Here is a 16,552-nt window from a genome sequence, read left to right as displayed (position 1 = left end):
CATAAAATGTATAATTTAAATGTAAAAAATGATATCCTCCTTGATTAAAATGCTCAGGTCCATACAGTATTACTGTCATGGGGAGATAGATATGTCCTCTCTGGCCTTCAATTAGAGGAGCGTCTTTTCTTTCCAAGTCCTCAGTATACACATGTTCAGGCTTTGTACAAACATCTGCAATCTATACTATGACCGACACAAGAATGAACTGATTGCAGATTAAACCTCCTGTAGAAAGGCCTCAAAGTTTGAGTCAATGAGAAAGGTGTGTACGTATGTGTGTATGTAACTGTCTGTGAGTGTAAAATGCAAGCCTAATTTTTGTGGGTTACACAAACAGTTCACTTTGGTTCACATAATTTAGTGACACTCATCTCATGGGTTGGCAAATAAACACTAATAAACTCAAATGATGTGTCACTACCCTCGCAGGGAAAGGGTAAACCTCTTGGCAGGGCCTAAAAGTCCTCCAAATGGAACAAAAACATGTGAAGTTCCCACTTTTCCTTTGCATGATTTCATTGGTGGACACACACACAGTTCCAAACCTGACCGTTACCCTGAAGAGTGAACGTGGGAGGAGATGGCACCAGCAACTGGAGGGCTGCTTCAACAGAGTTGCCTCTCGAAACTGCAGCCGCAACTACCCCTTTTTATCCAGCCGTTTGAGGACAGACAGCGTAGGCCTACCTGTTTCCACTGTCCTCACCCTGCCCATCCCCCACTCTCACACAGCACGACTAAAAACAACCTTGCCCTATACAGGGTTGAGTACCACTCCTCAAACACTCCTGTTAGAATAACACACTCGCTGTCTAATGCAGGCTGTTATTGAATACGAAGGGCCTGTTTAGTTTCATATTCAGTGAGTTGGATCATTGGTGCGGGTCCTGCGAGGGAGCTATTAATTCAGCAGGGGCTTTAAATGACATCTGTGCACAAGCTAATCGGAGATGGTGTTTCAAACCAGTATAGATGTTTTTTTTTTTGTCATTTTACCTCTGAGCAATGTACATACACTATAGCCATGGTGCCTTCACTCGACACTGACCACCCTTATTGTCATGGATCTGTGAGGGCATATATTGTGTGACGTGTACATTTCACGATATAACTGCATTACTAAACTCCCATGTTGTGTTTTATCATTCTAGGGTCAAACTATTTTAATAAACATCAGATTGTTTTCCCTCTGGTGTAGTTTTAGTAAATATCCAGTTGGTGGCAGCGTGATTCTTCTAGAGAAAAGTTGCTCATGCACCACACAAACTACACACTGAGCTGAACTGGATTTGAGTACCTCAGGATAGAATCAAACTCAAATTCATTTGATCAAGAAGTTAACATTTTGTGTCGTAATAATGTATTTCACTCAAGGAATGTAAACACATGTAGGTGTCTATTAGTGTGTCTTTCATATGTTTGATATGTTGATACAATGTGTGCGGTACATATGAAATCCAGATTACCAGAATAAACAACCGACAATCATACCATTGAAAGACACATACATTTTATTGGATGACAGTTTGACTGTGAATACTTGGCATTGATTAAAGTAATTGCATGAGCACAACACTAAATATGTAACTCCGTAAAGTAGAAAAAGGACATTGTGCATCAACAAAAAAATTAAAAGAAGGATGTGCGGTTTGTGAAAAGGTTTTGATGGTGGCAAGTTTGGCAGGGAGGTGAAGTCACATTTTTTTATTACCACAAACAGAAACTAAATTAGCTTCAAATTAGTTATATCTGCTTCTACTACATATTCTAGATTAAGAGAAAAGCACTTTTAGTTTTAGTATTCAAAAGCTAGCTAGACCAGTGTCTCAGTACACCAATTAATTCAACTTTAGGTGAACTAACATTGTAACATTGTAGCTTTTTGGACATATTAGCTCCCTGGTTAGGGTTAGGATGCTGCCTTGATAACTGAATACTGCTCACTTTAGCTAAACATGTCTTCATACAATTTCAACATAGCTTTAAAGATTAAGCAGCTACATAGAATATTGTGCATTATATAGTAGTGGAGGCTGAACAAAATACACAGTATTTATTCAAAGGATCATACATTAAAAGGTAAAACATTGCAGTTTTCTAATTATTCTTCAGAGTTAACATTCATCGATTAACCAGTCTATGAAGGTGAGAGGCAGAGGTTAGGGGGAAGATTGTAAAGCATTAGTGAGGACAGAACGGGACTGTTTAAGGTTTCAGTTGAGCAAGATACAGATGTTTACAGTCTTTGCATGAGCCCAGTGATCTAATCCAGCAAGATTAACTTGTTTGCTAAGGATTAAGTTCACACATACTATTACACTAGCAAATGAAGTCCTCTTAGGTCTATACAGAGCATATCTGCTTGAAGGGGGCGACCTTGAGAAGAAAAAAACGGACAACCCTCTCTGGAGTGCACTGACTCATGCAGCAGCAAATGATTGGTCATGGTAGCAGTGAGACCAGACTTATATAACATCATCATCAATGTTAACTTCAAACTTCATAATTTAAGAGCAAAAGAAGGTGTGGTGAGCACAAATTATTTTAACAGTTCCAAAGTTCCACATGCAAAACATGCATTGCAGGAGAGTGTGGAAGACAAGTGTAAGGTACTGAAGCTAGCGCAATTCTTAAACTGACAATTGTAGTGAGGTGATGCTAGAGTAACTGTCAATGGCCTCATTTAATCATCGTAGCCCATTTCAACCACTCAGAGTACACCAAAACCGTACAAACAATGCGGAACAGTAAACTGATTTAAATTCAATATTCTGTTAAGAAGATACTAGCTATTTGCCTTTCTTTGACCACCATAAAAGATGCATTATTTTTTCTGGTCATGACCTGAGGTTAATCCTTTTGACATCTTATATTAGGCACTCATTTACTTAACAAAATTACTTACATGCCACTTTCTATTATATCGAAGATAAAAAGGTGTCATTGCAATTGCAATGGATCATTCTCCATTAGGGTTGAACATTGTATGGCAGAATCTTCATTGGTTGTACCCAAAGTAGGGAATGTTGCTAAATTAACATAAAAACAATAGTTCACAAATAGTTATTGCGTTAAGAAGAGGAAGGGATAGGCTTTGGAACTGTCAGCTTTGATGAAAATGTATTACTTTTGGGCTTTTGAAGAATGATACATTTCTCAAAAGCCGGACCAATTCTAAATAACACTGTGGATTCCAAATTAGTTATTAGAATCAATACTCCTAAGGTTCTCCATTACATAAATTGATAGTTACTAAGCAAATCCAGACATTAGCCAAAACCATGCTTCAGTATCTTTTAACCTAATTAAATAGCAAGATATTTGGGACAAAGATTTTTCATTCTGTTATTTTACAGTCATTGGGCAAAATCTCACACATAGTGAATGCACCACTGAACATCTGCCTCAAACTCTCATGCTGGTGAGAAGAATGGAAAAAGTTGTTGATGTGACAGCCCACACACTGCTTTGAAGCTGCTCAAACAATAACGCTAAAAATCTGTACAATATTTAAATACTGTATTTACAGAAATAAACATATTTTTCATTTCATCTTTCCCAAAGAACCTGTACTTTTTGTGCACAGCAATCTAATGGAATTGGCATGTTTAAAGCGGAAAGATTCTGTGGCTTTTTGTCCTCGGTTGTTTTAAGTAACATTAACAAAGAAGGCAACAATTAAGCGCATTGCAGTGGCTACATTAAAAATGAGCTTTCTGATTCAGCTAGCAGCATGTTCTCTGCAATCTGTCAAGACTCCTCAGTAAACCTTCACATTCTAGGATTCACATTCCGCTGTGGAACAAACAGGTAGAGTGAATTGTTTAAATCTATATTGGTGAGGAATTATATATTGTAAAGACTTGTTATTTAAGCCTGATGTGTAAATAGTGTTAGTCATTCCCTTTTTGAACTGAAATTTACATGTAGCAATCAGCCAAATTCCTTAAACTGATATCAACAATATCGGACGTTCTGCTTTAATGTAATCACAATGAACAGAATTCTCATATATTCTGAAGCGTATGCACCAAGTTTGTTTTGTAAGATATAATTCTTCCCTTCTATGATGTCTTTTGTCATAAGGAGTGAGGGGAAATAAGGTAAATACAAATTTGAAAGCTGTCCAGTATAGTTTACTGTCAATAACCAAATTGGTGTCGTAGAAGAAAAACACTTCCTTTCAGATGCACTCAAACCCTGACACGGCAAAGGTGTGGCTATATGGGTAGGAGAGTTTCTGAATGCAGAATTTTTCAAACATTTTCTGTAGTTTAAATGATTCCCAACATTTAGGAAAGTGTCCTCTGATGAGCCAGGATTGGAGAGGACACTGATATACTGTAGTGCTGTGTAATGAAGCTGTGAGTTGGAAAGCTGGAAAACTTCTGTGTAAACTTCCTGCTTTTTAACAAAGCTACAGCTTTACCACACAACCATAGTTAGCTAACACACACAATGGACATAACACAGGACTGCCATGCTGTATCAATAACACAACTAGCATAGAGCAGGTTAGTACGTCATGTAGCATATCTGAATCATCTAGTCTGAATCTGAATAATGTGGCGCTTTTCCAATAATAGATTAGAGTCAAGGTAGGCCATGTTCTCAGGCCTGCTACCTACTGCATTTCAGCAACTGTGCCCAGTCCGTTGTGTGTGTGCTGTGCTTGCAGGTTTCTATTTCCCTATGACCTCTGACCCCTTTATAACAGCTCTCTGGCGCCCCCTGTCTACTGACTGAGGAAGTCGATGCTAGCCTTAACGGTACGCGACGTGGCTACGTCCACAGCCATGGCCCGGATTTCCGTGTCCCCGAACTGCATGAGCGTCTGGATCTCACGCCGGGCGACGGGGCTCTCCGTCCCGCTCACGTCTAGTCGCAGCGTGCCGCACTTCCTCACCCCCGGCTCGCTGATGAAGCCCACTTTTTCCTTCTCCGAGCAGTAGACGTGGATGACAATGACCTGCTGGGACGGCTTGGCCGGCGTGTAGCTGCGCTTCACCGTTTCGCCCAGCGCCACCGACTGGTCGGCGGCAATGAAGGTGTCAAAGACGTCGGTGCACCAGCGGGTGCCGTCCTTCACCAGCATCTTTTCCGGCGGGTGCTTGCCCTCCACAAAGCGGTTGAGGACGCCCACACCGTAGGTGAGGGGCGAGCGGCGCACTTTGATGACCCCAGGGTCCAGGCCGAAGAGGACGGCACCCTTGAGGATGGTCAGACCCACGTCATGTGGGATGATGATGCGGCTGCGGCCCTGCAACATGTTCTGGACCGCCTGCTGGAGGAGGGGCGACTCAGCGAAGCCGCCTACCAAGAAGAGGAACTTGATGTGGCACACCTCTGGCTTATCAAAGAGCTCAGCTGAAACGTACAGGGGGGTTCTGGTTAAACTAGATATTGGCTGAGGTGCAATTAGACTCCTCCTTGATTTGGAATCTGAATAGTTTAAACGCTTTGGCTTTTGCAAAACACTTATGTTTAATGGAGGAATACTAGAATATTTCTCTACACATTCCTATTTAAGAGGGTGAATAGACACAAATGCCCAGCATATAGGCCTGTTCTCTTTCTCAAATCGTAAGAAAAAATGTAAATCATTTTAAGGACTCGTGTGTTTACTCAATTAGGGATAATATCAAAACACCTTGAACAAATACAACCATTTAAGCCACAGTGTTTCAGTATATTACCAAAAAACCTCAACAGAATCTCAGCCTAGCATGCCAGAAAAACCTGACCTACTTCTCCGCCGGTCAAAGACACCGTATGAATAATGGAGAGTGATGGATCTTGGGGGAAGGAGACTCTTGGCTGCCCAGATTTGTGCAACAAATGTGGGGTGTACTGGGTGCCCCAAAAATGTCTCCAGAAGGAATCACAAGATAATGTGTTTAGTTGATTACGGTTTGGGCACTCTTGTACAGTAGATTGAATGTCTGTTTGATCAATAACCCAAAAAATTCAAGGATAGTGTCTCTGTGATAAAATCTCTATTGTGTAGAGTGATTTTTGGTGTCTTGGCAGCCTTTCAGCTAGTCAATGATATTTCCAAATTCAAAAAAGGCACAAGGATTCTGATTGAAGATTGACACGTGTGAGTTATACAAGCCAACACAGTCTCCTTTCTCATCCATCTGGATCTGACTTAGACACACACCTGGAATCGTTCTCCACTATCTACTACTATATAATCACAAATGCATCTTCAGGTGTTTATGTCTGTGTTTGTGTCTGCAGGTGTGTGTGTGTGTGCATATCTAATAAAGAAAACCCTGCACTCTGCTACACATTCACCCACCCCCAAAATTGCTATCTGACAGCTACACTGACGTTCCAGTTTGACACCTGGTCAGATCTCAAAGGCAGGAAACACTATGTATGGTAACTACTATGCATCATAGCACATTGTGCATGGGAACGACTGTATATCATAAGATACTGTGTATGTTAACTAAATCATAGGACACTGTTTGCAGGTGAGGGACCACTACATATAAATGTAGTTTCAACTCACTGAGGTGCTGAATGATATGGTCAATGGTCGGCTTGAAGAGTGAGTTCATGGCGTCAGGGTTCATCCTGAGCATGCCTTGAGAGGACCACTTGACAAAGTCCACACTGTACACAGGAGGTGGAGAGGAAGGAGGGAGGAAGGAAGGGCGAAGAGTGAAGGAATGAGGGAGGAGGGAGGAGCAAAGAGAGGAGGGAGGAGGGTGGAGGAAGAATTTAGGAGGAGGAGAGAAGGGAGTAGAAGAAACATCAGAACAAAAACACCACAGGCTAATGACACCATGACCACATATGACAGCAATGTGCAATGCAGTAACACTGGAGAAACTCGTCAAAATGAGACCATGGTTTGTTCTGGATTTGACTGGGGGCCCTGCCTAATGTGAAAATGACATCCAGTGCTTTGTAGGCTGCTCACAAACACATGTGCATACAGGAGAACAATAGAAGCACGGTGTGGCTTACACACAGCAGTCCAGGATATCCTCTCTGGAGACCAGCGCTCTGCAAATATTGATATCTCCACTCTTGCTAGCCTCCATCCCACAAAACTTTAAATCCAGTCAGGATCTACAGCACCATCTGTTATCTGTAGGGTGTTCTCAGAAGTGTGTGCATGTGTGTGTGTGTATGTGTGTGTGTGTGTGTGTGCGCCTCAGACTATCTATCACACACATTTTTTAGTCCAGTGAGCCAGACTACGTTTACAGCTATGAGTCAGATGACCCGGAGGGCTGGAGGCTTAGGTTTCCACCATGTGAATGTCTTTAAGGGTCCCAAGAGGGTTTATAAGAGGTTATGAAAATCCATACAGACGGAAAATGGTGCCATTAACAGCTTGACTACAGGATGGCTTAAAAGTGAGCAAGGCTCTCAAATGAAGATATCTTGAAAATCTACTAAGATTTACAGCAGTATTTGAACTTCCAAGCTTCATATCAGGGTATCCAATTTTTTTTACTGTAAGTATCCTGAATAACATCCGGGAAAACGCATTCATACATTGTAAATAATGACATCACAATCTTACCAACTTGTAAGAAGCCTGAGAGGGGAACTCGTAGACAGCTAGTAGTCAGCTAAAAGTCAGTTCATAGTCAGCTAATGATGTTGTCGGGTAGACAGTCTCTGAGCTGACTGCACTGTTCTCCTTAAATTGGAACATTGAGGAATGCCTTACTACACTTTCCTCATCATAGACGTGTGAAAGGACATAAATGACAGATTTATTGTCCATTTTTCTCAGTATCAAACTTTGGCAATACTATCAAGGTAACATTGAGTACTTTGTAATTACATAGCAATACCTATACTCACAACTCTGCAGGAAATGCTATGTATTTACACTTCACTATAGTTTATCTGTACTAAGTTATTAGACACATGAAACTTGGTATGTAGAAGCCTGGACTTTTTCAGGGGTAAGTGAATGATAACATTGATCTTGATTTAGTACACAACCTACAACTGCTCCTTGACAACATCCACCTCTCTCCCCTGTACCGAGCCTTCTTGCACTTTTATGAGAACCTATACCATTAACCACAAACTGAAATACTATTTATTTACATAGCAATTCCTATGTAACTACAAAATTTGTATAATAGGTACTATATGTTTTGCACTATAGTTACGTGACTTTAAATGTTGAATTATTGTACACTTAGACGTAAGGTCATTTTTTGGGGGGTTATAAATGTTATTTAGCATTTCTAGACATCGAAATTAACCACCTGAATTGGTTATATTGTTTCAAAATATTTCTTATTCATTACTAATGGGAGTGCATTCTATCTTCTGTAGGTAAGTGTAGGGATAATGTTCCAGCCAGTAAAAAGATCAGAAACTGCTATAGTACAAACACACCGACTCAACCATGTTAACTCAATAGCTTTGAATTGTATGTGCAGACACACACCAACACACGCACACAAACACACTCACTTGCTCTTGCGCAGGGCATGCTCCACACTGTGCCCTCTGAACTTCTTGTAGTAGTCGATGAAGGAGAAGGGCAGGTTGATGTTCAGGGGGTTGGTCCGGTCAGGGGCTGCTGCCCGCTTCCGGGACTCAAAAGCGATCATCAGATCCACCCAGGCGGCTGGTCGCTTGATCTTGAACTGGTCGATAAAATCCTGACCAAAGATCTTACACAGGAGCTTCTCAAACTCATAATCAATACCGATGGAGCCATAAGGACCACCTACAGGGGGGAAGACGAGGCTTGGTCAATAGCAACTCAAAATTGGCTTGTGTCACTGTGTCGACAAAACTAGTGAGGGTCAGTTTTAGGGACAGATTATGGTTTTGTATGGGATAATAAAAGCCCATTGAAAGGGGAAGGTCTGTTTATATTGCTTTTCAGTCCTGTAAAATTATTTAGTCGACATTGTTACCCTTCAATGGAAAAATGGTTGCTTTAGTTTTGGTGGACCACTTTGCTGTCTGTCTTTCCTGGTGCCAGAAAACTCTGTCTAAAGCCTTTGCTAAAATAGACCACCTGAAAATAGAAAAGGGAAGCGCTACAACAGTGGGTGCTTCTGTACCTGAGGCCTTGTACAGCTCCTTGAGGTGTCCCTCAGGCAGACGAATCTGATGGACCGTGAGGTCGACCGTGCCCCCGCCACAGTCTACCACAACGTAGCGGTCACCTGGAGACAGGGAGAGAAAGAAAACACTATGAGAGGGAGAGGCGGTGGAAAGAAGCAATCCAATTGAATTTAGGGATACCTGTAGCTCCGCCTCTGTGGAGTAACTTTTGGGTTTTCCCTCTAAAACTCTGCTTCTGTGTTTTGAAACTCTCTGAGGACATTGATACATGAGACAACACAATGCCCTGAAAGAGAGACCTAGTGGGTCTTTGTGACCTAGTTTTCCACTACATATACAGAACGGTGGCAAGCAAACAGGAGGGCCATGGGGAGGGGCAGGGGGAAGGCGTGGGTTTGTGTCTGTGTGTGTGTCTGTGTGTGTATGAAGAGATGGGATGGGGGAATTAGTACAGGTAGTGGAAAAGTCTGACTTGATGTCGGTCATTCTATGAAAAGATCCTACTATTTCCATGAATAAATTGTGATGAAACAGTCAACACGTTTTATACAATATATAATGAAACATGAGGCTTGAATTGAATACACTCATAATTGCTAAACCAATATGCACTCATACTGTATATATAGTGTTTACAAAACATTACTGCCAGAACACACAATAGTGTTTATGACCAGGAATAGAAAGACTGAAATGGATTTAACTTAAGTAACCCTGATAAGCTTCATCTAAATTTACAGACAGCACTTGATAAGTGGAGAGATCATTCATTAGACTGTGAAAAGCTTCAGAACATGAACTGTTTAGCTTATACCGTGTAAGGGCCCTACATTGGTCATATTGCATCTCCATTTACGACGCAAGGTCGGCGGCCTTAGAAAAACAGCAAGGGCAAAAACAAGAAGAGAAAAAGAAGAAAACAGATGTGTGAGAGAGAGAGAGAGAGAGAGAGAGAGAGAGAGAGAGAGAGAGAGAGAGAGAGACTCTACCTTCTTCCAGCTCCGACCATAGCTCCCCTATGACATTTTCCACCAAAAACGTGCGGCTCTGTCGGTTGCGCCGGCCATGCTCCTTGGCTGGTTATTAACAGAGAGAGAATGGCTGGGTGAGTGTGAGAGCGGGCAGAAGAGCTTGTGGGCGTGAGGCTGTGGGTCAAACAATGTGAGGCAAGCGGCAGGGTGTTTCCGTGGGGTCTAGACTAGGGATTCAGGCCTGTGAGGTGAGTGGAACACATCCAGAACATTCCACGGGGCCCGGCTGTAGTTACAGTACTACCGGAAGGAGCCTCCAACAAACATGCAATGTGCTGGCTGTTTTTTGCCCTTCAAATTTTATGACAGCTACTACTGTCTAAACTCTGTGTATCCAACACGCTGTTGGGTTGTAAGTTAAACCTTACAACCCAACAATACAATTTCAACCAATTCTGTAAACTCGTCATTGTTAAAATAGAAATCTACCTACTGTAGCTGCGTATAATTACAGACAGAATTGAGAAAATGTTAGTTCTACATAAAATAATTGAGTAGGGCACTGAGGAATGCACTAACAACTGCTAAGCTACTGTACAGGGGGAAGACGCAGGAAAGATTTGGCACTTTGTGTGAACTGTCAAACAACAGGAAAACACTGTAGTAGTTAGCATGACGACACCGACCTAAAAGTCAAACGGACATTTCCTCTGACAGGGGAAACTGCACAAAAGAGGAGAAAGGACTTTTCCAATCCCATTAGCTTTCTAGAGGGAGTGACTGTGCAACTAATCTTGAATTTGATTATAACACCATAGCGACACTCCATATCCACTTCTCAACAACAAGAAACCATGAGTTTTCGCTTGTACATATAATGTGCAGATATTAAATTAGAATAGCTGCTTGGAAATAGGGAAGGACATTGTTTGACAATTGATGCAGAGGAAGCATCTGGAGCAAAATCATTATTTCCTGTGAGCTTTCCTCACAACACCAAATGAAATCATCTGGAAAAGTCTTGTAACATCCTATTTTATAAAACTCCAGTATTAGACTGGAAAATATTGATATTCTTTAACCTTTCCTTTTTTTATCCTGTGTATTGCTGCTAATTGGAAAGGTGGCAGTCTGCATAAATATGACCACTTGACAAAGGTTTCTCTTTACTTGCTAAATGAAGCACCTCAAGACAATTTAGGTGAAGGATATGAATGGTGGATGGAAGTTTCAAAAACACAGAGCATTTGGTTAAGCATTACAAAACTGTTGCCAGAAGCCATGGACTTCTGCACTCAAAAGCTGTCTGAACCAGGTAATTAAAATGTCCATAAAGTAAAACCATGCAAGGCCATCTGCTTTGAAGATACCTTAATAGCCCCTAGCACTGTAAGAACATCCGATTAGCATGGTGGAATATAAGCACAGCACCAAACCAGTACACTGTCACCCACTGGCTGTGAGGTAAACATGTATACATGTTGTTATGCAAGAAAAAGCTTGTATTTATTTTCAATCAAAGTTTAGGCAACAGTTTTCTGTCCTAAACGAGCCAGTGTTATACTTACTACTAGCTTGAGATTGTGACATTTCAATCAGTCTTATCACTTCATGTAGTTCTTCCAAATGTATATTGAAATTGTGCTTATTCAGTGCAGAGTCCTTCCAATCTCAAAGGTCAATGCAGACAGTATCTCATGAAGTTCTTTTGAGCGCTAAAATATTCACTACCCAAGAGACAAAATGGAAATATATGACACAATACTACCTACATGTAACACTTCCCCAAAAATATATGTCTTCCATCAATAGATGAATATAATCAAATAGAATAGAATGCAATCCGTCAATCTCAGAGGGACAAAGAGGAACCTTCATTTACTGTGTGAAGCTTTGATCTCTTCAGAACTAGAAAATATTCTGCAGAAGTCTGCCTACAACTGAATGCCGACTGTGAATGCTATTCAGTCACATTCCTGTACAGTCAGCCTGTGAAGAGACTGAAGGGGAACGTCCTTCTCAATCTCTCCTTTAGATCATTGGTGGAGAACAGAAATGTTTCCAATACAAAAGAGTGTTGTGCGAAAAAGTGAAGGATGAGTTTTTTGCCATCGCTGCTTCACATGCTGGTAAATGTATAGGATTTCATTTCAGCTGAGGCTCAAACTATTTTTACTTAAAGCGTATCTACCAAAATGCATGTTTGAAATACCTTTTGGTATTTAGTATAGGTATGGTCTTTATTGGCTGTATGTTTGCAAAAGAATGATACCATTTCTCAAATGTATTATGTCCAACACATCAAATGTCATCCGATGAAGATGCAATTTTAAACATCTTACTTCATGAACAAGAAGCAACAGCAAACTAAGAGGGGAATGCGGGGAATAACATAAAGGATTCAACAGGTCAGGAATCCCTGTTCTTCATGCAACGGGTGTCTGAATTAAAATGACAATTTACCAGGACTTGGGGTACCTTAGTTTGGAGGGAAAAAATATAGAGAAAAGCATCAATAGATAAAAATAATTTGCTTAACAGAAATATTCCTGACACATTGTGATGTTAACTGACATGAACTGATAACATCATAGCACAATACTCACTATAGAGCATAACATAAAAGTAGAGCTATACCAATCACAGTGTCTTACGTTCTGTGTGGGGTGCTACTACCAACTATTACCTTGGTTTCCTTCCAAGCTTATTGGACCAATAAAAACCAAATATTGAATACATTCTGCGTTGATTTGAAGGTTACTGACAAACAACCAATCGAGATTAGTTTGAAAGACAAAAAGGCAACATATATGGAATGTAAACAATGAGGGATGGTGCAGTAGTGATCTCATTGGCCTATGCTGCGTTGTGGGCGGGATTTACCCTGGGTCATTGCCGCCCCCACATTTTCAGTGGGGCTGAAGCCATTCTGGGTTGTCCGAGAGCTGATGTCAACCATCTGGTGAAGGCGGAGTTTGCGGCAGTAGATTGATGCTGCCTCTGGCTCAAGGGCAATGATCAGCTGCTCTGGGTTTTCACGGGAGACCAGACCAGACTAGAGGAGAGCAGAATACAGGAAGTACATGTTTTTAGCTTTTCACACAATGTAGTATATAATGACAACAGCAATGGCAGTAGGAAGAGCCCACAGTGAACAATGTATAATGTCAGCCATTCCAAGCCTAAAGGCGACCTACGATTTAAAGTGTGCTGGCCCACATGGCCGTAACTATGGAGAAATAACCTTTTGTTTCCCATTCACACTAATCACCCTTCATCATCACCACATGGCCGACAGACAATATGCAGCTCAAAGGGAATCGTTCATTGAAAATATGATTACTGTAATAATAAGCATAAATTATTGTCCTCCTAAATGACTAAATGAAAAATAGCCTGAAGAGAAGTACTGAACTTTGGCCACGTCCCATCAACAGGAAATTACACGAGCAATAAATCACCTAATCCAAACATTTAAGTAAATCCCAAAAGCTGCTATATTACACAATTTTGACCACCACTATACTCGACTACTATGACATCTAATGCTTTTGCAGTGTGCTGGACCAGTATCAGGAATGTCATGATGCTAGATGGCAGTTTGCGTTCTGCTGCTTTGCAGCCTATGAAGAGGCCCATCCCTTTCAGAGAGGCTGAGAATTCCTTCATAGTCCCCAGTGAGATCCGTGACAGGTGACAGAGGAGGAGAGGGAAGGGGGTGGGGACAGTCCTCTCCTCCCTTATTCTTCCCTTTTATGACTATTAATGATCGCAGCCAGAGGATGCTGAGTCACTGCAGATGCGCACTTACACCCCCACCCACACCCCACCTCCATGCTTCTATCCCCACTGCAGATATCAGATGATCCGAGTCGATAAAAGAGCCTTCCCTCCTCTGCGTCTCTCCCCTCTGTCCTCCTTCATTCCACCTCTCACTTCCCTCCATCTCCCCTTCTCCACACCCCGCACACACATCTTTAATCTCCCTCGTGCATCCTCCCTCTCGTCTCCGTCCCCTCTCTCCCTCCGCTAATCTCCCTCTGTTCCAGCCCCTCCTCCTTGTTCCCCGCAGAGTGCGGTCTTTACCAGCCGGCAGACTCACAGGCAGACAGCCACACCCATTTGACTCTCCCCTGCACATACTAATGCGCTGCCCCTCGCCCCACATGCACACAGGCTCGCCTGCCCGCACACACAGACGCCCTGCCTCACAGACGCCCTGCCTCACAGACACCCTGCCTCACAGACGCCCTGCCTCACAGACGCTCCTCGACGTGGGGGCACCACACCCATCGAGCATGCGCTCTCTGACACACATCAGCTACAGCCCGTCGTGGCTCTGTGGAGCAAAGAGCTCATCATGACACTGCCACTCTAGCCATATGGTACCGTTGACAACAGCTTTCATCATGGGACTGTACTAACTGAGATGTTTTTGTTCTCGTATATGTATTCCTCTGTGGTGCTAAATGTGTAGTCCTCGCTGATAGCATCTTTCTCTGTCTTATTAAACAGCAAGCATTCTCTACCAGTCCAGTACAGATTTGCTGTCTTGGCACCGACACCCCCCTCTCCCTGTCCCCTACTGCTGTCTGTAGGTCAGTGTGACTCTGCCGAGGCACAGTCACACATCCATGCGTGTGTGTGCGTGCGTGTGTGTGTGAAAGGGAGCATGTGTGTGTAAGTGTGAGATTGTGTGTGGGTCTTGGTATTTGTATGTTCATGTTTCTGTGTGTGTTTGTGTGTGTGTGTGTGTGTGTGTATCGCGCACGTGTGTTGGCAGTGGGGGATGGAGTACTTTTGGGCACTGCAGCTCCAGAACCTCCACTCTCCTCTCTCTCCTCTGCAATACATCACAACAGCAGCAGTGGTGGCAGAGAGGGCCGAAACACGCCCAGTCATCACTAAATGCTCAGCACCTGCAGTACCTCAGACAAACAGCTGGGGGCTGAGCCTTCTAGGGAGCATGTGAGGGGTGAAGACGGGGAGTTGCATCATCTCGAAGCTAAGGACACTTTAGTTGCGAAAAAAGCCTTAGAATTTAATGTTGAAAGAGGAATGTAATGCCTTTCATAAAGCTATGAAAGTGTCATGATGTAAAAGAGGACCTATGTCAAGTGTGTTTTGGTGTATATTTGTAAGTGTGTACTCAGTACTTAAATAGTGTACGTGTGCGTTTGTTTTCATGCTAATGCTGTGTGTATGTGTTTGCGTGTGCGTATGTGTCTGTCTGTCGCCTTTTACAGAGGCCATAGTACCTTGTAGGCAGCCTCTCTCATGAACTGCTTAGCTGGCATCTTCCAGATGGCTGGGACAGTGATGACCCATCTCACGTCATTGTTGTCAAACTCTCCGCCCGACTGGTCACTCAACTCCTGCCGGGGAACAAATCCGACATGGCATTTAATTTCTACTCTCCTTAACCATCCCATTTTCCAACGGCACATTCTAGAATCGACGTATTTCTACATGGTATTTAAACATTTGAAATATTATCTTTTGCCTCCTCCTGTATGCGTTGACAAGGTTAGCCCAAAGGGAAAGAAAACTGTCGGCTCCAATACTGTTATCAAAGCTGTCCTCACTACCTTTAGGGCCTGCTCCTTGAAGAACGCCAGGGCATACGCAAATATATCCAGAGCTTTTACTCTCTTCCCATTTGCTGCATGGAGGTCTGTGTCGATGGAGAGATTCTGATTGGGGGGGGGGGGAAGGAAAACAGAAATTAATTTGATCCTCATCTGCTGTACATGTCTTAATTACAACACCACACAGACATGGACTGATGAACAGCTACAGTGCCCTCCAAAAGTATTGGAACAGTGAGGCGAATTCCTTTATTTTTGCTGTAGACTGAAAACATTTGGGCTTGACATCAAATAATGAACGTGAGACCAGAGATCAACGTTTCAGCTTTTATTTCCAGGTATTTACATCAGGATCTGATGCACAACTAAGAAAATATCACATTTTGTTTGAATCCACCCATTTGTCATGTGATCAAAAGTATTGGAACAGATATACTTAAAACATATTTAAGTGAATAAGACTTAATATTTAGTTGCAAATCCTTTGCTTTCAATAACTGCAGCAAGTCTGTGACCCATTGACGTCACCAAACTTTTGCATTCTTCCTTTTTGATGCTTTCCCAGGCTTTCACTGCAGCCTCTTTCAGTTGTTGTTTGTTTTGTGGGGTTCCTCCCTTCAGTCTCCTCTTAAGCAGGTAAAATGCATGCTCTATAGGGTTTAAGTCTGGAGATTGACTTGGCCAGTCTAATACCTTCCATTTCTTGCCCCTGATGAACTCCTTTGTTGTTTTGGCAGTGTGTTTTGGGTTGTTATCTTGCTGCATGATGAAGGCTCTGCCAATCAGTTTGGTTGCATCTTTCCTTAAATTGGCAGACAAAATGTTTCTGTAGACTTCCGAGTTCATTTTGCTGCTGCCATCATGTGTTACATCCTCAATGAAGATTAATGAGCCCGTCCCAAAAGAAGCCATGCAAGCCCAAGC

At 42.3% G+C, this 16,552-nt stretch overlaps 1 protein-coding gene across 2 annotated transcripts in view; it reads right to left on the bottom strand.

Moving 5' to 3' along the window:
* Positions 1–1,493: 1,493 nt before the first annotated feature.
* hspa12a (heat shock protein 12A) overlaps positions 1,494–16,552 on the bottom strand; it is a 32,647-nt gene continuing 17,588 nt past the window's right edge. Inside the window, exons 5-12 of one of the 2 annotated variants that reach the window (XM_047029879.1) lie at positions 15,629–15,733; positions 15,299–15,415; positions 12,924–13,095; positions 10,059–10,145; positions 9,066–9,170; positions 8,464–8,722; positions 6,524–6,627; positions 1,494–5,370 (exon numbers count right to left, since the gene is read on the bottom strand). In XM_047029879.1, coding sequence (XP_046885835.1) covers positions 4,739–5,370; positions 6,524–6,627; positions 8,464–8,722; positions 9,066–9,170; positions 10,059–10,145; positions 12,924–13,095; positions 15,299–15,415; positions 15,629–15,733 — 1,581 coding nt within the window. In that variant the 3' untranslated portion in view covers positions 1,494–4,738. The remainder of the gene's footprint in view (positions 5,371–6,523; positions 6,628–8,463; positions 8,723–9,065; positions 9,171–10,058; positions 10,146–12,923; positions 13,096–15,298; positions 15,416–15,628; positions 15,734–16,552) is intronic. The other variant, XM_047029880.1, reaches the window with a different exon arrangement.

This window comes from Hypomesus transpacificus, chromosome 11, assembly GCF_021917145.1.
Source record: "Hypomesus transpacificus isolate Combined female chromosome 11, fHypTra1, whole genome shotgun sequence".
Classification (NCBI taxonomy): Eukaryota; Metazoa; Chordata; class Actinopteri; order Osmeriformes; family Osmeridae; genus Hypomesus; species Hypomesus transpacificus.
Note: the sequence above shows the minus strand (reverse complement) of the source record. Positions and strands in the feature narration are given on the sequence as shown.